General features: G+C 50.1%; 1 protein-coding gene across 1 annotated transcript; it reads right to left on the reverse strand.

The window, feature by feature from the left end:
* Positions 1-20: 20 nt before the first annotated feature.
* LOC109732740 (protein phosphatase 2C 50) lies at positions 21-2968 on the reverse strand. The gene is made up of 4 exons (XM_020291922.4): positions 2288-2968; positions 1834-2172; positions 1639-1744; positions 21-510 (listed from the first exon to the last, which is right to left on the reverse strand). Exons 1-4 carry the CDS (start codon positions 2648-2650, stop codon positions 170-172), a joined length of 1149 nt encoding a protein of 382 aa, XP_020147511.1. The 5' UTR covers positions 2651-2968; the 3' UTR covers positions 21-169.
* Between the last annotated feature and the right edge of the window lie 20674 nt (positions 2969-23642).

The raw sequence follows: 23642 nt of genomic DNA on the forward strand, positions 1-23642 counted from the left end.
AGAATATTTCCACCATATGAACAGAAAACAGGGATAGGATTAATTAATCATTATAACCCACTATATCGAAAATCCATCTATCATATACATGTACAATTCTTGAAACCCAACGAAAAAGGTGGGTCAAGTCTCATTAGAAGACCAACTGCTAGTATGAATTCAAGTTATGTTAGGAATTATTCTTGGGTTTCCTCCGGGGTTTCAAGTCGACCACGATTACGGTTATATTGTCTTGGCTTCCTTTCTTCAGCGCAAGCCTCGTCAGATAGTCCGCAGCTGCCTGCGCGGCAGGGTCGGTGGATCCATCACCTCCATCTGATGACGATGTTGTGACGCTGTTGTTCTTGTGCCACTGCTGGATTTGCCGGCGCGCGACCTTGCACGCCTCTTCGTTTGACACGACGTCCCAAAGCCCGTCGCTGGCCAGAATGAGGCAGTCGTCATCTTTAGCCCGGGGAACAATCGTAACTTCTGGTTTTGGGATGATGTATGGCTTCAAGTATCGGTCACCTGCATCATCAGCAATTTCCAGTTCAAGTTAGCAGAGATTGCAACAAGTTTGGACAAATTGTTATCCCATGCACAGATAAACCAGCTTGGCTATTATAGGTTCAACTAAATCCCTATGATGCTGTCCAAGTATTTTATACATCAGATTTGAGTGCCACAAGAGGTGTGAACAGATACAACTAGGACCAGGCATTAGCCATGGTCCAAGCTGCAAGTGCCACTTGCATGACATGAACATGACATAAGGTACCTTTCTTGCTTCCATAAAAGATGGTTTTTCTACTTTGGCAGGTGACTTCTTTCCTTAATCTCATTTAATCTCATACTTGATTCTATCAGAGCTACATTTAACCTCATTTTGCAAGTTCAACAGCACGATTACTAGCAAAATTGAGGCAGACAGCACTTAACATGACAACACCCAAGAGAATAGAGGGGCCGTCTAGATGGCGCCCAGGCCAGCCACGCCAAATCGCGGGCGAGCCAAAAAGTTGGCGATGAAATTCGCCGCCACAGATCTGCCCTGGCGTTGGCACAGAAAACAAACTAGCGACCAAAATTTTGGCATAGGCTAGAAAATTTGGCTGCCAACCAAACAGACACCCACGCTGGTTGTCAACACCCATATTTTGGCAAGGCGAGCATCGGCCGTCATCCAAACAGCCCAGAGACTTCAGGTTTCCATAAATAGGAATCTTAAAATCAAGGGAAAAAAGTGCTACACTTTAAGTGTGCATTTTGCCATGCCTAGTGCGTATCTCACGGTTCTCACCTAAGCGCACGCAAGCATGATTACGTGCTAGGCGTTCTGTTGTCGCCTAGCGGCTAGCGTGTAGGCACGCTTAAGCGCTAGCCGATCTGTTGTCACATAGCGCCTACTGCTTAAAATGGTACCAAGTAACGACTAACGAGAAATAACAACTCAAGCACAAGCTACTTTCCTGGATTTCAAACAAAGCAGCAGCGCGCGAAGACATTTACCACTATCACACCGGACCAAGCAATTTTGCATCATACTTTGATGTTGCTATGACTACAGTTTCAAACTCAATGGGTGGTCCCTTACTATATGACGCGCGTCATATGAAAAATAGCAACACATAGTACAAGATAAATATAGCTGCATACCAATGGATCGTGACATAGCCAGTATGCCGGACACTCGGTGTCCATTCCATTGGATGACCTTGCCTCCCGCAGCCTCAATCCTGGCGCGCTCATCCTTCCTGTCAGGCTGAAACAACAAGGCATAATTAATCAGATTAACCTCAAATCATGGATGCTGCTGTACCAATACCATGATGCTCACAGAAGCATATCTACCTTCTGATCAATTGAGAGGGCGACAGGCTCCTTCCCGCGCGAGAGCACGATGCGTGAATCGCCGCAGTTGGCGACCACGACATGGGAGGAGCACACCACCACTGCAACCGCCGTGGAGCCCACGTTCTCCGCGGCGATCGGGTCTGACCGGGGCTGTCCGTGGACGAGCCTGCTTGCAAGCCCTGACACCTCGTCATCCACCGTCTGGAAGCACCTGGTGAAGAGGTCGTCCCAGTGCTCCTTCATGTCCACATCGCTCATCTCGCCCAGATCGCTGGGGGGCCTCCTCAGCTCCTTGCTCAGCACGACGTGGAGCCTCTCCCGGCAGTAGTTGGACACCTGCGCGACGACACGGAAATCCACAGATCGTCAGATCACGGGGCTCGCTCGGCTGGGGGGCCGCCGTCGGCGATGAATCCGAGAGGAGGGGGGTTCCGGCCCCGGGCGTGCATACCTCGGCGCCGCCGTGGCCGTCGAAGACGGCGAAGAGGTGGGAGGGCAGGCGGAGCGCGTCGGCGTCGAGCCCGAGCCCGTCGAGGTCGCGGCGGCGGGCGAGCAGGCGCACGGGCACGTCGGCGAAGCGGGGCACGGCGGCGCAGGCGTCCTCCATCTCCCCGCCGCGGCCCGGCGTGGCAACGCAGCCCCACACCGGCTCGCACTCCATGAGGTAGACGCTCCTCTTGCCCCCCGCCACGAGCGCCGCCCGGCCGTCCCCGAGATCCAGCCGCTCGACCCCGCCGCCCGCCGCCGCCGCCGCGCCCTCCGGATCGCGCGGCGCCGGCTCGTCCTGCCCGCAGATGGCCGCCGCCGCCGCCATCTCGGCCGACGCTAAAGAACCTGGTGAACCGAAACGAAAAAGGAAGAGCGGCAGCCGACTCGCCCAAGAAGGCAATAAAGAGCCGCAGCCGAAGACGCACGCCGGAGGAGGAGGCGGGGTCCGGGGAGGGGGCAGGGAGCTATAGGGGCTGCTAGGTGGGGGGAGAATGGTGGGGGGAGGAGGGGGGAGGATGATGGTGTGGAGCGCGCGCGCGTGTCCGGGGAGGGGGAAGGGAAGGGAGGTGGGGGGAGGGGATTGGAGCGGGCGGGCGCGCCGTACCGGGCAGGTCTTCTTCTCGCTTCCGGTCCGGTGTGTCTGCTGCCGGAGGGGTCCGCGTGGCCGTGGCCGCTCCCGATATTATGTCTTGTCGCCCGGCCCACGCCGGCCCCGTACACCTGTTCAGACCCGTGCTGATTTGTCACTTGCTTTAGGTTTTCTTTCAACAACATACATTTGTCACTTGCTTCGTTTTCAAGAACGTACGTTTGTCACTTGCTTTTTATGCTCGAGGGGGAATGGATGGTTCTCCATTGAAGAGAAATGTGGCAGGGAATGCCTTGGCACGTGTATGCTCTACTCGTCAAATTTCACCCTTGTCGGTACTCCCTCCGTCCGGGTTTGCAAGGCATCGGAGCAAAATGGCCCCTGTTTCATACCCTTTGCATGCGCATTGTGCTGGGCAATCGGTCGGTACGGTAGTGTGGCTTGAAGCGTCGGCTTGCTGCCGACGTTGCATTGGCCATGCGGGCGCAACGCGCGGAAACCGTACACGTGGGATCCTTCGGTTAAGAGAGAGAGAGAGAGGGAGGGGGCGAGGAATTGGCGGCATTAGCACACGGGCAAACGGTGAAGTGTGCGGGCAAAACACCATTTGTTCTCGTGCATGCTGGTTGGCCGTTTCGAAACTCAAATCCTCGATGACGGTTGTCTTGCCTCGGTGTTTTTGCCCTGCGATCTAACAAACCCTTTCCGAGGAATATACCGCCCTACGAAATAGTTATGCATACGACGGTTAACATCCTTTTCTGACACGATACGATATACTGTTTAGACCCGCGCTGATTCGTCACTCGCTTCATTTTCATTATATTCAAGAACATTTGTCACTTGCTTTTTATGCTCGAGGGGAAAATGGATGGTTCCATTGAGAAGAAATGTGGCAGGGCTAACACATGGGCTAGTCTGGGGATGCCTTGATACACATGTGCTCTGCCTCTGCTCATGAAATTTCACCCCTTGTCGATGCTCCCCTCATTCGTGTTGGTAAGACGGCGGAGCAAAATGGCCTCCGTTCCATTCCTTGTTGCATGCGTATTGTACCGGGCGATCGGTCGGTACATGGTGTAGCTTGAAGCGCCGGCTTGCTGCCGGCGATGCATGGGCCATGCAGGGGCGACGTGCGAAAACCGTACACGTGGGCTCCTTCGGTTAAGAGAGTGTGGGGGGGGGGGGGGGGAGGGGGAGGGATTAGCGGCGGTAGCACACGTGCGGGTGATCGGTGTAGTGTGCGACCAAAACAACATTTATTCTCTCCCGCACTGGTTGTCCGTTTCGAAACTCAAATTCTCGACGGCGGTTCTCTTGTTGTGTAGTATTGCTTCTGTGTTTTTGCCCTCCAAGTCCGACCCAACAAACCTTTTTGAAGGAAGTAATTGTCGTTAAAAACACTGAAATAGTTATATTTGTTACAGCTAACATCTGCTATCCCAAGCCACATTGTATTAAGACCGTCATATGCATGGCATCATTGAGAAAATTTTATGCTTCTGAGAAGTAGGTAGAGAGAATAAATGATATTTTTTTTGGAGGGAAAGAGAATAAATGATTTGAAGCATGGATTTTAAATGAAAAAACCCAGGGGATGTTGATACTGTTCCGGCGGCCACTTGGGGATGGGCGACACGAGCAGACCTCACAAAATAAATTGAATTGAACACCTGGGACACGAGCAGACCATAGCTATTCAAGCCTGTGGAGCACGCCACCACGTGTCCGCTGCCGTTGATTTTCTTTCCCTCCCTCGCGTTTCCCCTCTTTCCGGCGGCCCCACCCGTCCATCCGCCCCGACACGGCGCCGTCCGGGTCGCCGGGCAGGGCTCGTGCCTTTCTAGGAAGCGGGGCCCGTGCGCCCCAGCTGGGCCAATGGGGTGGCGCCACTTGACGGACGCGGCGCGGGTGGGCAGGCGAAACTGCCTGGCCGCGTACGGATGCCCGGCCCGGTCCATGTGTCGCCCGCCCGCGAGAAACTGCCAGGATAGCGTTTGCGTGTCCCAGGTTGCACGCTGCCGCTACTGTCTTTTTCTCTTATCTATAAATATATATAATTAAACGAAAAGCTGGAGAGGTTCATCGGAACTGCTTAGCGCGGAGCGGAACACGTAGTGGTACAGTGCGTGGATGGTGTGAGGTGTGGCGAAGGAAAGGAATGGATCGCGATGGCAAGGCCAAAAGGTGGTTTGGTTTTTTTTTTTTTTTTTTGAGATCAAAGGTGGTTTGGTTTGGAGTGTACATCCATGATCCATCACGGGTGGGGTTTCCTTAAAGATGGGCTCCTTTGTGCGTCCTAGTACCTAGTACGTGGGTTCGAGATGCGCTGCGGATTTGATTTGGTTGTAGAGGTTTGATCGATGGATCGATCAATCCCGGCCTAGGGCGGGCGGGCGGGCGTAAGTGCCCGACCGGATCGTCGGGCGGGCGTGGGGGCGTGTACCGGCAGCGACGTGACGGGCGAGGCCGGCGCGTGGCGACGGACGTACGTACCCGACAGGGGAACCGGACGCCGTCCCTTCGGTTCGATCCGTCGAGCCGGGCTGGGCTGGGCTGGCTATGCCTATGCTAGCACGACAGCGCGCGAGCGACCAGGCCACCAGGCAGGCAGGACCATGCGCGCGCGCGCGCGAGCGGGGACGAGAGGTAGCAGATGCGTAGTGGGATTTGCTTGCGTGCGTGCGTGCTTGCGGAGATGACCTTGCGGTGAACACTACTTAACTTTTTCTTAAAAAAAAACGACCCAACCAACCACAAACAACAAACACGCAACATACATCATACACCGTCCTAGAGAACATGTGAGTTCTTCAGCAACATCGTCATCTTTAGGAAGGAAATGACACGCAAGCATCGTCGGTCGTCGCAGCTTCTAACACTGAAGGTCGGATCTCGGACTTTCACCAAGGACGTGTGAGCAATCTCCAAGACAAACCTTCATCAAGAAACACAACACATACACACCGCCATTGCAAGATGCGACTAACAAAGGTCATATCTAGAGTTTTCACCACCAAAGCTCGAAGCCTGGTATTCGAAAAGCATTTTCTAGCCAAAGTCACTTTTTTTGCGAAAAATCCTGCAATCTATTCATCTTCAATCATGGCATGGCAGTGCAACAAATATCAGAAATAATAAAAATTACATCCAGATCCATACACCACCTAGCTACGACTACAAGCAATGAAGGCGCGTCGCCATCATTGCCCCTCCCTCGCTGGAGTCAGGCACAACTTGTAGTAGACAATCGGGAAGTCGCTGTGCTAAGGCCTCATAGGACCAGCGCACCAGAACAACAACTGTCGCCAATGAAGAACAACGTAGATCGAAAGGTTCCAACCCGAAGACACACAAACATAGACAAACAACAACCAGATCCGAACAAATCCACCGAGGATAGATCCGCCGGAGACACACCTCCACACGCCCACCAAACATGCACCACCGAAACGGGGGCTAGACGAGGAGACCTTTATTCCATCTTCAGGGAGCCGCCACCGTCTCTCCTTCCTGAGCAGGACACAAACCCTACCAAATCTCAAAGAAACGACTAAAAATGGAGCCCTCCCGCCGGCCCTTGCCAGGATCCACCGCGCCCCCATGGCCCTAGGGTCACCGAAGACGAGGCGGACCTGCGGCGAGCCGGCGAGAGGCACAAACCCTAGTTTTTTTCCGAGGAGGAGGCGGCGGCTGCGTATGCAAATTATCTTCTACTAGTTAGGAATGTTAGCCAAAGTGACCTTGTGCCACTACCACCACTTGCCTAAAAAAATGATGTTGCCGGGAGGGGCACAACCGCACCAAGGTCAGGAGAATTGGAATCCCAATCGTTCCCTGGCATGCATGTCTGTCTACAATTGGTCGCCATCTCTTTGAGTCCTTGTTCGGTTGCGTGTGAATCCTAGTGGATTGAAGGGGTTTGAGGGGGATTTAAACCTCTTCTAAGTCAAAATACGAACCAATCCTTGTCAATCCCCTCCAATCCTCTTGGGGAGTGGATTAACCGAACAAAGCCTGATGGACATTAGCATGCAACTGAAGGCATGCTTGCGAACACGAACTGTCGGACAACCTGGAGAGTCGAACGCCGTCTATAGCTTCCTCCCGCATGCTTCACAACCACTACAACAAAGATGGGAGATCCCTCACCATCGTTTATTAATGGGATCCACCGCCAGGGCGGAAGGAGGAGACTTGGTGGGGAAAGCTGGCGGTGGCACTACGACCCGGTGAGGAAACACGGAAGGTGGTTTACTCGTGTTGTACTAGAGACAGATGTAATTTCATCGATAAAATAATAGTTGCATGTCATAAATCCATCCCAAAATAAGTGTCTCGAAAGTTGTATTAAGTTTGAGACACTTATTTTAGGACGGAGAAAGTATATCATAAACTTTTAATGCAATGATAAAGTGCTCACTATAGAGACCGGCAAAATCAAAATAGTATATGCTGGTAAGGCGCTAGCCGGCCGTTGTGCCGTGTGTGGACGGAGGCACCTAGAAAGCAAGCAGGTTCTATAATTTGGATTTTGGGGGCAGGCTGCTCCAGCCGATAATTGACAAGAGTATTCTTTGTGAATGAGTTGTGATTGGTCGTCCCGGCCCGCCAGCCGGAACAGATGCACCACTTCACTTGCGACTCGTGTTACGGAGCTGTCACATCGCTCCGATATCCCTATCAGACGCTTGAAACCCACACACGTGTACCCACCTACAGGAGCTTGAGCTTGCGTGGGTAGCAAGAAGCTAAAAATCACTCAATTATCAGCTAGCAGCTCAGATTCATCGGTACATGAGAGAGACAAGTGCGATGATATGCCACGCCCAGCAACCAAACTGATGAGGACTTTTTTTGTGTGTGGAAAACTGATGAGGAATTGAGAGTCGATGACGATGGGGTAGTAAAATGACTTTTGTATTTTGGCCAATGAGATTAGAGCATCTACATCGGAACCCTATACTAACCAACTGGATGGCCGGCCAGTGACCGATCCCTTTTGACGATCAAATCGACCTCCTCAAATGACACCTATACACCCGGACTGACCGATACTCCTCATATCTACCCCAAATGTGACATGGACATATGAAGTGGTCCGGACGCATCAGTGAGGCCCAACATGACCCGCACGGACCCCACTTCGTCCCCACTAAAAATTCCCATTTGGTCCAAAACCCTAGATTTAATTACTCTCTCACTCTCCGCTCGGTTCTCCGTCGCTACCTCTCCCCCTCCGTCCCAATGTCGAGCACCGGCAGCGGCATGAACGACAATGCCGGAATCTGGCAGCGAGGACGATCCCATCGACCGGAACGCCCTCGTCCACTGGCAGCGGGTGACGATGAGCAGCTGGCCCTCTACATAGCGCTGCAATGGTCGCGGGGCAACACAGGCGGTAGCTCGGGCTTTGCTCTGTCCCCTGTCACCCGTCGTCGCAGTGCGTGCACAGGCAGTAGCTCGGGCTTTGCTTCGTCCCCTGTCACCCGTCGTCGCAGTGCGTGCACCGGCGCCGACCCGTCCCGCACCTGGCGCACGGCCCGCTCCGCACCACTAGCCCGACACCCTCCTACCCCTTTGGCGGCTGCTCCTCATGGGCATCAGTGAGTCCTCGTGTCTGTGCCGTCGGCTCCGCGGACCTGGACGTCTGAATCGGAGGTGCCCGCCACGAGAGGCACGGGCTAGGAAGAGGGCAGCGAGGAATGTAGAGGAGCAGCTCCTCGCGGTTGTCCTCCGCCGCTCGCTAACACCGGCAGAGACGGACGCCCGCCGCCTTTGTTGCAAGAACTTCAAGGCACACGATCTCGACATCGAGCGTTAAGCGAAGGAGATGACAACGAATGTAAGAGAGTGGTTGGAACCCCAGTCCACCAGAGACCACAACCCAACCATGAAAACCCTGGGGCCAATAGCTCCTGTGCGACGTTTTTGATGTGAATTGGAAGGAGTGCGACGTTATTGGAATGAATGGCTGTGATGCGACACATTTGAGCGTGTAAATAGCCCAGGGCCACATGGGGTGTTAAATGTGGTTAAATTGGTCGTCAACCAAGCCCGCCCGTTTATGTTAGGACATGTGGGTCCAACTTAATTGTTCCTCAAAACAGCTGGCCGTGCCGTGCCGCCCGACCGTGCCGGGCCCGCCACTCTGCCCCCCTTCTTCTCCGGTGGCGGTGGATCTTGCGTTCTCGGTGGCGGCGGCAGAGCCCTCGTTCTCAACGGCGGCGGAGCCTTCGTCCTCAGAAAATGGTGAGTGAATTCAAACCCTAGTAGCCCTCCCGTTCCTCTCTCGGGCCCGTAGATCTCAGCTCGTTTCCTCTGTTTTCGCTTGTTGAATCGATAGGTTGTGAGGGGAGCCCGTGGGCATACTGAGATGGAGCCGCCAGATTCAACTTCGAATAGGTAATGCGCCTCTCTCCGATCCAATTTTGCATGCAATTAGGGCCTCGTCTGCTCTTTCTCACAGGCTCACACTGTCCGCCACTGACAGAGGGGATGCTGCCGCTCGGACCTTCGAATTGACAGTCAATTTCTTTCCATCAAAGGCAAAATTAGTTGATGGTAGCATACAGAACATTGAGAGAGACACAATTGTTAAATGGGAGGTTGAGTTTACGGAGATTGATCCACAAGTTCTACAGAACATGGGAGAGACGGCAGTGAAGAAGTGGGTGGAAAAAATTGGGGAGAATATTGTTTGGGGTCCAGAGCAAGAAGTATCACTGTTGCGGTTTGATGATTGGAAAGGAGAGTATGTGAGAATAGAAGATGGTGAACAGATTGTTGAAGAAATCGATCGACAAAACGGCTGGACAAGCAAACGGGCTAGTTTTTTTGCTGAGCTCGTTGATCTGAACATTTTTTCGAAGGTTGGATATGTGCCATCACAATTGGCTGCGCAGATGGTAGATGATGTTTGGGCTACACAGAGGCCATTGATTCCCATGTGTACCGAACTTACAGTAATAGCCTAAGAGGGACAGGTGACTGGAACTGAAACTGAAACTGCAGCAACTGTTGATTGGAATGTAGTTGAATTAGATGAGCCTACTGATTTGGTCATTGCACCAATGCCTGACATTGAGATGGCCCTTTTGGCATTCCAGTCGATGACAGAGATAAGCAGGAGAGGGGCGAATCTAGTTTGCCTGCTAATGCTGATGAAGAAGTAGATGGACAGTTGATGGAACAAGCTGCAGATGAAGTAGATGATGCACATGATGATGAGTTGGTGCATGTGTATGACAAAGAAAACCCTGTCATTGAAGTAGGCAAGTTGTTCCCAAGCATGAAGGAGTTTATGATGTGTTTCAAGATTTATGCAGTGAAATATGAGTTTGATGCCAAGACTGTTTGGACTGATAGAAAGAAGTTTTATGCAAGGTGCAGAGGATTTGATGGTAGTGTGAAGCCTTGCAAGTGGTACATATCTGATAGACTGCAACCTGATGGAAGTACTGTCAGGGTTAACCAAATCCCCAATGAACATACTTGTATTACAAGTTCACAGAGAGTATCAACCATGACATCACAACTTTGGGTTGCAGAAAAGATCACCCCAATTTTAGCCAAAACACCAAACACTACTACCAAGAAACTCAAAGTAGACTTGGAAAAGATGTACCCCATTAAACTGAAATATACCACAGTGTGGAAGGCAAAACAAAGGGCAATGAAAAATTTATATGGTGTTTGGGCAAATACATTTAGGATGCTTTACAACTTCAAAGCAGAGGTGGAAAAAAGGTCACCTGGCAGTGTTGTGGAGATAGATACAGAGGTATCAGCCGAAGGTGAAGTCAAGTTCTCCAAGTTTTTTATGGCTTTGAAGCCTTGCATCGATGGGTTCAAAGCAGGGTGCCGTCCATATTTGAGCATAGACTCATCATTTTTGACAGGCAAGTGGAATGGCCAGTTGGCAGCAAGCAATGCTCTAGATGGACACAACTGGATGTTTGCTATTGTTGTTGGCTTGTTTCAGTCAGAAACAGAGGCTTCATGGACATGGTTCATGATCCAGTTGAAAAGATGCCTAGGGCCAGTGTCACCTTTGGCTATACACACAGATGCATGTAAGGGGCTTGAAAATTCAGTGAAAAATGTTTTCCCACATGCTGAGCAGAGGGAGTGCTTCGGTCATTTGTGGATGAATTTGATCAAAACATTTAGAGGAGAAGAATTTGGGCGCATGTGGCCAGCAGCAAGATCTTACACTAGACAGACACACAAATATCATCTTGATAAGATAATGGCAGCATGTGATGAGTTTGGTCCATGGCTGAACACCTACCATTCTTTGTTATGGTCCAGGTCAGCATTCAACACTGCCATCAAGTGTGACCACATCAACAATAATTGGGCAGAGAGTTTCAACAACAAGGTGAAGGAGTTAAAAGATTTGCCTGTGCATGCCATGGTTGACCAAATCAGGATCATGCTCATGCGATTGTGGGAATTGAGAAGAAGGATAGGTGATTGTCTGCAAGGTGATAAGCTTCCAGTAGTGGTACAACAGGTGGTCAATAGGAGCAGATGTCTTTCACATTTGTTTGTTAAAAAATCTTCACCTTGGGGTGCTGAAGTTCGAGATAACAAAACTGGAAGGAGACATGTTGTTAACATTGAATTGCATGATTGCACTTGCCTCGAGTGGCAACACACTGGTAAACCATGTGAACATGCCATTCTCTTCTTAGCATCCCAACCGAAGATAAACATGCACCCATATTTGCATGAATATTATTCGATAGCAAGATTCAAAGCTGCATATGCTACTCCAATTCCAGCACTTATAGATCAGTCTCAGTGGCCTGGAGTGGACATTGAATTTTCCATGTGTCCTCCCTTGACGAAAAGAAAGGCTGGCAGGCCTAAACAGAGTAGATTCAAGGCATGGTTTGAGAAAGGTGGGAGTAGTAAGAAGGGAAAGAAAGATGGAAAGCCAAAAAGGGCCCAAAAAGGTAACAAAAACAGATGCAAGTTGTGCCAGGAACTTGGGCACGGAGTGGGATCTGTCAAATGCCGTTACACTCCTGATAAGCCAAAGTATGTTCTTGTTTATTTGTATGTGTTTTGATTTGGTGCTTTTTTCCAATTACTATATCTATAATATTTTCCCAATGGCCAGGAGGAAGCGAGAAAGTCAGCCCCTTGTTGTTGAACAGTGTTGGCCAACAAAAAAAGCAAGAGTCAATGGCGGTAGAAAGAAGAGAAGTGTGCCTGAGCCTGAGCAGACTGAAGAAAATCTTGCTGCAGTCAACATTCAGACTGAAGAAACTGATGTGGAGGTGCACACCGAAGAAACTGAAATTGCAGTCAACATTCAGATTGAAGAAACTGCTCTCGAGGTTGAAACTGAATCTGAGCGTGTCGAGGTTCAAACTGAAGAAACCCATGTTGAGGTACACACCAAAGAAACTGAAACTGCTGTCAACATTGAGACTGAAGACACTGATCACGAGGGTGTTGGCGAGGTGTTGAAAAGACCAGTGAAGAAAACCAAGATGATCAGTGAACTTGTGTGTATAGTAGAACCAAAAACAAGAAGTGCTAAGGCGAAGAAGGGCACACGATGTGGTAGGAAGAGGTAAAACAGAGAACAATTTGAAAATTTGGGGCATGTAATAATATTTGTAACTTGGTGCGTACTGGTAGTCACTATGTATCCCCTGTTGGGGAACGTAGTAATTTCAAAAAATTTCCTACGCACACGCAAGATCATGGTGATGCATAGCAACGAGAGGGGAGAGTGTTGTCCACGTACCCTCGTAGACCGAAAGCGGAAGCGTTATAACAACGCGGTTGATGTAGTCGTACGTCTTCACGATCCGACCGATCAAGTACCGAACGCACGACACCTCCGAGTTCTACACACGTTCAGCTCGATGACGTCCCTCGAACTCCGATCCAGCCGAGTGTTGAGGGAGAGTTTCGTCAGCACGACGGCGTGGTGACGATGATGATGTTCCACCGACGCAGGGCTTCGCCTAAGCTCCGCAACGGTATTATCGAGGTGTAATATGGTGGAGGGGGGCACCGCACACGGCTAAGAGATCTCAAGGATCAATTGTTGTGTCTATGGGGTGCCCCCTGCCCCCGTATATAAAGGAGCAAGGGAGGAGGAGGCCGGCCCTAGGAGGGGGCGCACCAAGTTTGGAGTCCTACTAGGACTCCCTAGTCCTAGTAGGATTCCACCTCCCATATGGAATAGGAAAAGAGGAAGGGAAAAAGAGAAGGAAGGAAGGGGGCGCCCCCCTTCCCTAGTCCAATTCGGACCAGACCAAGGGGAGGGGTGCGGCCACCCTTGAGGCCCTTTTCCTTCTTTCCCGTATGGCCCAATAAGGCCCAATACGTATTCCCGTAACTCTCCGGTACTCCGAAAAATACCCGAATCACTCGGAACCTTTCCGAAGTCCGAATATAGTCGTTCAATATATCGATCTTTACGTCTCGGCCATTTCGAGACTCCTCGTCATGTCCCCGATCTCATCCGGGACTCCGAACTCCTTAGGTACATCAAAACTCAATAAAACTGTCATCGTAACGTTAAGCGTGCGGACCCTACGGGTTCGAGAACTATGTAGACATGACCGAGACACGTCTCCGGTCAATAACCAATAGCGGGACCTGGATGCCCATATTGGCTCCCACATATTCGACGAAGATCTTTATCGGTCAGACCGCATAACAACATACATTGTTCCCTTTGTCACCGGTATGTTACTTGCCCCAGATTTGATCGTCGGTATCTCGATACCTAGTTCAATCTCGTTACCGGCAAGTCTCTTTACTCGTTCCGTAACACATCATCCCGCAACTAACTCATTAGTCACAATGCTTGCAAGGCTTATAGTGATGTGCATTACCGAGTGGGCCCAGAGATACCTCTCCGACAATTGGAGTGACAAATCCTAATCTCGAAATACGCCAACCCAACAAGTACCTTTGGAGACACCTGTAGAGCACCTTTATAATCACCCATTTACGTTGTGACGTTTGGTAGCACACAAAATGTTCCTCCGGTAAACGGGAGTTGCATAATCTCATAGTCAGAGGAACATGTATAAGTCATGAAGAAAGCAATAGCAACATACTAAACGATCGGGTGCTAAGCTAACTGAATGGGTCAAGTCTATCACGTCATTCTCCTAATGAGGTGATCTCGTTAATCAAATGACAACTTATGTCTATGGCTAGGAAACATAACCATCTTTGATTAATGAGCTAGTCAAGTAGTGGCATACTAGTGACACTCTGTTTGTCTACATATTCACACATGTATTATGTTTCCGGTTAATACAATTCTAGCATGAATAATAAACATTTATCATGATACAAGGAAATAAATAATACTTTATTATTGCCTCTAGGGCATATTTCCTTCATCCCCGTATTTCTATTCGAACTTGTTTGTTGGTACCTTATCTAAACCAACCAAATAAAATTCAAATTTGGGCTCAAATTTGAATTAGGGATGGGGTATTGATGTTTTAATGCTATCTAAAGTACCTCAACTGAAATATGTTTGCTTGCTGATCATTTCGAGCCCTTTTGGTAAGTTGAACTCATAGTCATGAAAAGTGTGTCTCAAATGACCTCCAAAGGTAGGGTAAACGGCCTCATATTTAATCAAGTTTTTTTTGGCACCTTGTCTAAACCAGCCAAATAATTTTTCTACACATCTATTCTACCTATATAGTGTAAATCTAAAGTCTCACTATTTATTGAATTATTTTTCTATTTTTTTTTGAAAAAACAAGGTTTAATAGAAAATATATATATATAACAAGTTTAAAACATGAAAATGAGAAAAGTAAGTTAAGATCTTTCTTAGTCAATCCAAAATGAAGTTTTGGTGAGGTTTTCACACTTTTCATTTTCAAAACCCCACCTACTCTCGGGTGCCCACTACTCTCTCCCTTGAACTCCATACTACATTGTTCGAGGAATGACAATTTTGTGAAGGATTTTTCGTAAAAATGTATGTAAACCATATTTATATTTTTTTCTCGTTATTATACGACATAATAAGACTATGTGCGCAAATTTTATATTTTTTTGATTTTTTTTGAATTAGTTATGCTCAACCCTAATAAGTCAAACCCCTCTCAAAACCCCTCAAAACCCCGCACACTACCGGGTCGTCGATCGTTGTGCGTGGACGGTTGAGATCAGGCGCTAGGGTTAGCTACAGTGTGCATCGATCCGCATGAGACGCGCTGATTGGTTGAATCAGTGTGCATCGATCCGCATGAGACGCGCTGATTGGTTGAATCGGTGGGGTTTGGATCAGCCTCTCTCATTGGGGCATCAGGACCGTTCATTTGAATCCAACGGCAAGAGTTGACGCGGTGCATGGACCAAGCCTACGCAGTGCCCTTTCCATCGTTGCATGCGTGCCCGTGCCTACCCGCAACATGCATGCCCACCCGCAGAACTGCGCCCGTGCGTTGCATGCATGCCCTCGACGTAGCCCTGCTCCGCCACCCCTATCGACGCAGTAAGCTGTCGCATGCCTACCATTAGAAACGATGCAGCGTCGCATCAAAGCATGCACCCGGCCACAATGCAGCAGCCCGATGAAGACAACCAAAAAGCCAACGCTGCATGGCGTGCTGTACGTGGCGTGCTCCTCTTTGAGGACGCAATACTGGCATGGGGTATCGATGTGGGTATCGATGCAGTTCAAACGGCGTGCTGCCCGTTACAAGATGGGCAAATGAAGGCGTCCATTATTGTCACGTCTCCCATCGACCGAACGTTGCCCTCTAGCCAGGCCCTAGCAAGATGGGCAAATTAATGGGCTACGGCATGAATGCACGGGCGGCACACGCAGAGAACCCGGGGCAGGCGTGTCCCCTTGACCCACGACAGCACAGACGCGTGCGTGAGCCCGTCCCCCTTGACCCGCGACCGGTGGCACAGAAGGATCGCAGCCCGTTTCCCACGCTCGTGTACACACTTTCATGGGGCGCCACCAAACGCCGCCCGCCCATTAATTCTAAGGGGTGAAACCACGCCGCACTTGGGGCTATTTAAGCCGGGCACTATCGACTTCCTCTCCCTCCTCATCCACACCCCATCCTTTGCCTCCTCTGCCCTCCTTTTTCCTTCTTCTTCATCAAACCCGATCGAGCCCTCGAGCCACCCCGCCACCATGCAGTACAACGCCCCCACCTACCGCTTCCCCCCAACCGTGCCGGAAAAGGCTCTACCCGGCCAGAGTGTATGTAGAGAGAACCCTTAGGGTTTGGGCGATCTCGAGGTGGAGGGGCGCAAGGGAGTTAACAGAGTTTTTCCTTGCGGTCGGCTTCCGCCACCTCCCCCGCGGCTCTCCTCGGATGTACCATCTTGAGGAGGTCAACCACAACGGCGTTGTGATTGGGCTCCTCGCCACGTTCACTAACCCTTTCGATGCTTTCCATCTCCTCGGGCGATCGTATTGGGTTGGTTGTGAGTTCATAGCTTTCACAACCTACAATATCTTCACCGACTTCAACGGCATCTTCCCCAACAACGGCGTTATGCACACGCTCCCGTACCCCATCAACAACGGGGAGGAGTGAAGGGCGGCGCCCGGAGGAGCGAGGTGGCCCCGGAGGAGGAGGAGAAGAAGAACCCGAAGAAGAACCCGCGTTTGGTGCCCCCCGATCTATCTAGCTTGCTATAGATCTATCGTATTAGTTTTTTTAAGTTGTAATCGTTATGCTACTATTATTAAGTTTTATTAGTACTTTAAGTTGTAAGGCTATCATGGAGTTGTAAGGCTATCGTGGAACTATGGGTTGCAATCGTTATGCTTCTATATAATCGTTATGCTACTATATATATTGTGTGTTTCGTGCTATTATTTGTGGATTGCTATGGGTTGTTCTTGCTTATTATTCGTGTATTGCTACGGACCCGGGTTGCTACACCCCAATCACCACACACACCATCTTCAAAATATTGGCCAAACCATGGACATGCAACTAGGAGCCCCATGCAAACCCACTATGGACATGGGTGCAACTAGGAAATGCAAACTAATTTACTTCGGGCACTTCATGCAAGCATGCAACTCATTTAGTTCATGGAACCATAGACATGCATACAAACAATTAACATTTAGTTTTAGTGCATCAAAAAATGATCCATCACAAAATTTAGTGCAAGAAAAAGGCCAAAAAAAACAAGTAACATTTTAATGGGCCCCATTTTATTTGCCGAAGTTAGAGGTGGGCTGGTGCCCCTACACGGGTGGGCTGGTCTTGGGCATGGTTATTTTCTCAGGGCCCATTTTCTCACGGCCCAACATCTATTCGGCAGCCCAGTTTTGTTTTTTACTGGAAACTGAATTTGGGTGTGTACTCTGTTAACTGAAGAACAAAAACAGAGGAAACAGAGCATGAACACTGAATAGGGCCCCTGAGAATATCATTACAATAATTCAAGCAAGTTTTGCTTCACACTAATTCAAATTCATCTAACAAATGATCCCTGGCTAACTCAAACTACTGGGCACCCCTGAAACTAGTTGACACACTAACTGAAACTCTAACAAATTCTAGCGATTGATGAACATCAAGTAAAATAAACCCATAGCAATGACACAACCATAAAATGCTCCAGCCATCGTATTTGCTTGCTGCTTCAAATCGATCAGATGCTTTAGTTGCTTGCCAATTTTCTTCAATTCACACTTCAGTTCTGCACTGTGCATCATCGGATCGGCTCTGTCTGCCAAATTGGGGGCTTGTTCCACGGCAAGCCGCCCCCCAAAATTGAGCTCTTGGGTTCCGGTTGATCCCTCCAATTTCAACCTTTCAACATAGTCATCGAGCCACTCAAAATGCCCACATTTCTTCAGAACCTGAAAAACAGGGGGCCGGCGGCGCATGAATTCTAGATCCACCACCTAGATCCACCGCCCTAATTCGAGGAAAAAAGAAAGAAATCGGGAGAAATTAGACCATATGATTGGTCAAGAACACAGATCTAACCTGCCCCGGCCGTGGCTTGCTCAAGCATTTCACAAACTCGCGCCCACGGTTGCCATTTTCTTCCCTCACACAAGTCAAATGCTTCAAAGGCTCCATGCGCGGGCAATCGGGGCATCTTGTCAACGGCAGTGGACCGTACCGCGTCCATGATTGGCGGGAGGCCGAAGTCGAGCTAGACATCACTCGCCGGCGGCGCGCTTCGTTGCCGGAGCAGAGGAAGAAGAAGGTGGGAAAGAAAAGGGGCAGGGCAAGCAATGGAGGGCGGGGGGGGGGGGGGGGGGGGGGGGTGGGCTGGCTCGGGTCGGGGCACGCTGATGAGCACGGGCATGCTTGCGTGGATAAGTTGTGGGTCCCACCCGCATGTGAGTAACTGCTAGGTCCCGCGTGTCATAACTCGAATCGCTAATCCCTCGTGTTTTTTATTTCATGGTTAAACAGAGCCATGTCGCATTGGAGCTATTGTTTGCTTCTAAAACGTCGCATCACAGCTAGTCATTACAACAACGTCGCACTCCTTTCAATTCGCATGAAAAACGTCACACAGGAGCTATTGACCCGAAAACCCTGTGTGTTTGTATAAAGCGACGGATATTCTTCCTGTGGGCAACAATGTTTTCCCATGATGGCGACCGAGAGATTCATCGCAGTGAGTAATTCTGAAGCACCATAAAATCTGCTCTTTTTGTAAGCAATGTGTGCATTTATGCGTCTGTCATTTCTGGAAAAGAAAAGGGAAAAAGGTGTTTAGTCGAGACTTGAGAGCGTTCACGGCGCCTAGACAGGTTCTTGCGTTGGTTCAGTGTTAGACGTAAGTTTCTTGCATCGTTCCTTTTACATTAATACGGAGTATAAAGTACCAATTATAGAGACTAGAGAGTGTGAGAGTGAGACCGTTGGAAGAGTCGCTAGCCCGGCCGGACGGCACGCGCTGCCAGCCGGCCCTTGTGCCGTGCAGCGACGGAGGCACCTAGAGAGCAGCTAGCCCCGGCAGATAATTTGCAGGAGTATTCTGCTTGTTTGTGACTGATCGTGCCGGCCGGTCCGAACAGATGGATCACTTCAATTGTGACTCGTGTATGTGACATAGCTGTCACCTCCGGTTTCACTTTCAAAGGCTTGCAATCCAATCCACACACGTACGTGGTTCCTTGCGTGCCTGGCAGCAACAAAATCTGCAAATCACCCAATCATCCGCTAGCAGCTCCGATCCATTATTGGCACCGAAAATATCCGCTGGTAAGAGATATAGACTGGTGAATCTCTCGGTTGTTGCGTGCCGAAATCTCTTGGGACGGTCGATAAATATGGCGCGCGCGGCAGCCAAGCCGATGATGATCGATGGGTGGAGTAGAAAAAATGACAACCTCGCCAGCCCCGTTGGAAAGAGAGGAGTATTATTTGTGAATGCTGAGTTGTCTGACCGTCCCGGCCGGAGCAGATGGATCACACACGTACTCGTACGTGCGTGCTTCCTTACGTGGGCAGCAACAAGAAGATAGAAAACGTTCAACACAATCATCGGCTTGCAGCTCGGATTCACTGGTGAGAGAAATCGACAAGTGATAATCTCTTGGTGCTAGCTGCATGTCGAAATATATCGGTCTGCGATGATATGGCGCGCGCGGCAATCGAAACTGATGAGGATCCATCCGTCGATAGAGTAGTGAAATGACAAGCTATAGCTAGCTCGATTGGAAAGAGAGGAGGAGATGATCTTGCACCCCGGGACCGGGAGGCCGGGCCATGGGTCGTTTTCGTTTCACCGGCCGATGCCTACGTGTTATCCTCCTCGCGGCGGCCTCCCGTTGGTCCAGCTCGCCGGGCCAACTTTCGCGCGTGGGAACACGGCGAGGCAGACGGGCGTCTTCGTCTTCCTCCCGCGGGGATCATGCGTAGCTTTCGTATCCGCGCTAGGTAGCATCCCAGTCTGGAATTAATACGTACGTGTTGTCACCACTGCTATCTTTTCGGTTTTATCATATCGATCTTTAAATGACTTGTACTTTAATCTTTATGATACGAATGAGACACATATTACCATGAAGAAAAAAATGAAGCACCAACCAACTGAATGCACGTGCTCTACTAGCATGTTGCATGTACTCGCATTGTAGCGGCCGGACTGGAGCACGTACCGGCGTGTGTTCGGGGACGGTCCATTCATGCCGTCGGGTCGACGAGGCCGCAGGACGCGCGCGCGGCCGGCCGTGCGATCCCGGACGGGAGTGCCGATGGAGCTGGCCGTTTCAGGGGATCCGGATCCTCGTCGACGTTGACCCAGAGGTGCACCCGTCGCCATACGAATCTGCTCTGCCGGCCAGCCAGACTACGTACGTGCCGGCCTGCCTCCGGCTGCACTCCTCCGGCCGGGGGCAAGTCCCGCCCTGCAGCGGGGCTACCACCTCGGCGGCGAACGCGAACCGGAGGGCCGACGCCTTGTTTTTCTTTTTCTTTTTCCCCCGATGCGAGCGAGATTCTGTGGTCTGGACAAGGTGGGGAAAGATACAGGCTCGTTCGGCCCATCTACACCGGAGCTGAGGACGGCTAAATTAGTCCCACGTAAATAGCAATGGGCTCCGCCTTGTCTCGCCGAGCTCAAATGGCGGGAGCATGCGGTGCAGCTAGTTGGGCCGAATGTGCGCGGGCGGCCGTTTAATCAATCTGCTTGATTTAAAACCAAGCACACTCTGTGTGGGGCAGCAAGCTCAGAACTAGTACAAAACAACTTTTTTTTCTATCTTTCTTTTCTGCAATATATGTTTATCTTATTTTTCCAGAACATTTATTTTGCCTCGGTTCAGAACATAAATCGAAATTGTTACCAGAGAGGTGATGTTTTGTAGCATGCGTATTTTGTGTAAAAACTATTACAAATTCTCAAAATCTCATTGTATCTTCTGATGTTGATGAATCGACGGCCAAATTTGTGGCTGCATTTGAAGTTTTTAAGTTCAAACAAAATATTCTTTAAATCAACTTTTAAAAAGAAGAACTTTGTGAATTGATTGATCGTCCCGGACGGAACAGATGGATCACTTCATTTGCAGCTCGTGTTACATAGCTGTCACCTCGTTTTGATATCCCTATCAGACGCTTGCAATCCACACACGTGTACCTACAGGTGCTTGAGCTTACATGCTTCCTTGCGTGAGTAGCAGGAAGCTAGAAATCACTCAGGCCTCCTTTGGTTCATAGGGTAGAAATCGTACGAATAAGAAAGTCATAGAAAATGAGATGATATACACCTCAAATCCTATGAATAGGAATATGAAAGAAGATGCCCGTTGATTCGTATCATAAGATATTTTTTCCATTGAGTCTAGGCTAACGTTTATTTTCCTATGAAATGTGGAGGATTATATTTCTATAAACCAAAGGGCTCTAAAGAAATTTTCCCGATAGAAATCCTATCCTATGGAATTCCTACAAAATTCCTCCAAACCAAAGGAAGCCTCAATTATCAACTAGCAGCTCGGATCCATTGATTCACGGGAGAGACAAGTGAATCTCTCTCTCTCTCTCTCAATCCTTAATTAGTGTTGACCCCTATTGACTTTTATATACCAATAAAGTGCCAACTATAGAAACGACTAGAGAGTTTGTGAGACTGAGACCGTTGGAGGAGTCGCTAGCCCGGACAACACGCGCTGCCAGCCGGCCGTTGTGCCGTGCAGGGACGGAGGCACCCAGTGGCGCCTAGGGAGCAGCTAGCCCCAGCCGATAATTGGCAGGCATGAGTATTCTGTTTGCTACTGAGATGTGATTGATCGTCCCGGCCGGAACCGGAAGAGATGGATCACTTCACCCATGACTCGTGTATGTTATTAGTACATAGTTGAATCATCTATTTTGGAACGGAGGAAGTACATAGCTGTCACGTCGTTCCGATTTCACTATCAAACACCTGCGGTCCACACACGTACGTGCGTGGTTCCTTACGTGGGTAGCAAGAAGCTAGCTAGCTAGAGAGCACCCAACCATCTTCTAAAAATATCCGTTGGTAAGAGAAATCCGTCGGGGCAAGTGAATCTCTGGGTTGCCGTGTGCCGAAATCTCCTGCTTGGGATGATCGGTAGACATGGCTCGCGCGCGGCGACCAAAGACCGAACCGAACCGATGAGGATGGATCGATGGACGGAGTAGTAAATTGACAAGCTCGAGACGAGAGGAGATAGTTTAATTGTATTGTATTGCACCCCGGGCCATGCATGTGCGTCGTTTCCGTGTCACCGGTGGATGGCTACGTGTTATCCTCCTCGGGGCGCCCTCCCGTTCGTCTAGCTAGCTCGCCGGGCGTGGGAACACGGCTCACATCACAAGACGGGCATCTTCCTCTCCCTGCCGGCCGGGACGATCATGTGTGGTACGTCGTGGCATGCTGTGGCGCCACCGGTAAGTTGGAAAGAACAATTCTTCCCTTATCAAAACTGTTACAGGTTACATGCCATATACTATACGAGAGAGAGGAACGATCGCCCCCCTAGAGTTCAGGCATGCAGGCCCGGGTCATCGTGGATCCTATTTACTATTTACACGGACATGCACAACTACAGTAACGTTGCATACAATTCAACACGGTACGCGTTGCGTCTCGGCAGTCGGCACCAACCAGAACCCGTAAGCACGTACTCGGTGTGTGCTTGCCTGCTTGGGAAGGATCCGGTTCATTCACTCGTCGGAGCGAGGAGGCCGCAAGACGCGACGCGCGATCCCGGAGTGCCCATCGCGCGCTCATGCTGCCTGCAGGGGGGCTCCGTCTAGGTGAACCGTTTCAGAACTTTCAGGGGATCCTCGTCGACGTTGATCCAGAGGTGCAATCTGCTACGCCGTCGACCCTGACCAGGCGCGGCGCCTGGCTCCTGGGACGTTGATCCAGATGATGATGTATGTATGTTGTACTCGCATTTTTTAAAAAAGGAAAGAAGTTTAGTTGATATGACCAAAGCGTAGCTGAGATGGTAACGTTCTTTCGGGTGGAACCAGCCCATCAGGGTTGAGTGTATGCGTGTGTACATGAGCATCTGCCGTTGTAAGCAGAATCTCGAGGTGTATTGCCCGTGTTGTTGCAGGGTTGACGATGTATTTTTCTTGCATTTTTTTTTGAGAAATTTCCAATCTATTCATTTTCAATCATGACAGTACAAAGAACAACAGAGGTAATAAAAATTACAACCATGTTCGTGGACCACCTAGCGACGACTACAAGCACCGGAGCGAGCCGAAGGCACGCCGCCATCATCGCCCCTCCCTCACCGAGTCGGGCAAACCTTGTTGCAGTAGACAATCGGGAAGTCGTCGTGCTAAGGCCCGATAGGACCAGCGCACTAGAGTAGCAACCATCATCGATGAAGAAAGTCGTAGATCAGAAGGATCAAACCTGTAAACACCTAAACGAAGACGAACGAAGACCAGATCCAAATAGATCCACCGAAGACTAACACCGACCGAATCCCGTAAGATCCGACGGAGACAAACCTCCACACGCCTTCCGACGATGCTAGACGCACCATCGGGACGGGGATAGAACGTGGGAGACATTATTCCTACTAAGGGACGTCGCCGCTGCCACACAGCCCCAACCAAGATGCTGACTCTAACAAGAACGGAAACAGGGTCCCTCCCGCCGGCGGGGGGGCCGATCGAGATCCTCCGCACCTCCATGGCCTCGGAGATGGGACGGACCGGCGGCGACGTCAACGGGAGGAGAAGTGCTTTTCTTGTGGAGGAGGAAAGAGATCTCAGTA

Source organism: Aegilops tauschii, chromosome 1, assembly GCF_002575655.3.
Source record: "Aegilops tauschii subsp. strangulata cultivar AL8/78 chromosome 1, Aet v6.0, whole genome shotgun sequence".
Lineage (NCBI taxonomy): Eukaryota > Viridiplantae > Streptophyta > Magnoliopsida > Poales > Poaceae > Aegilops > Aegilops tauschii.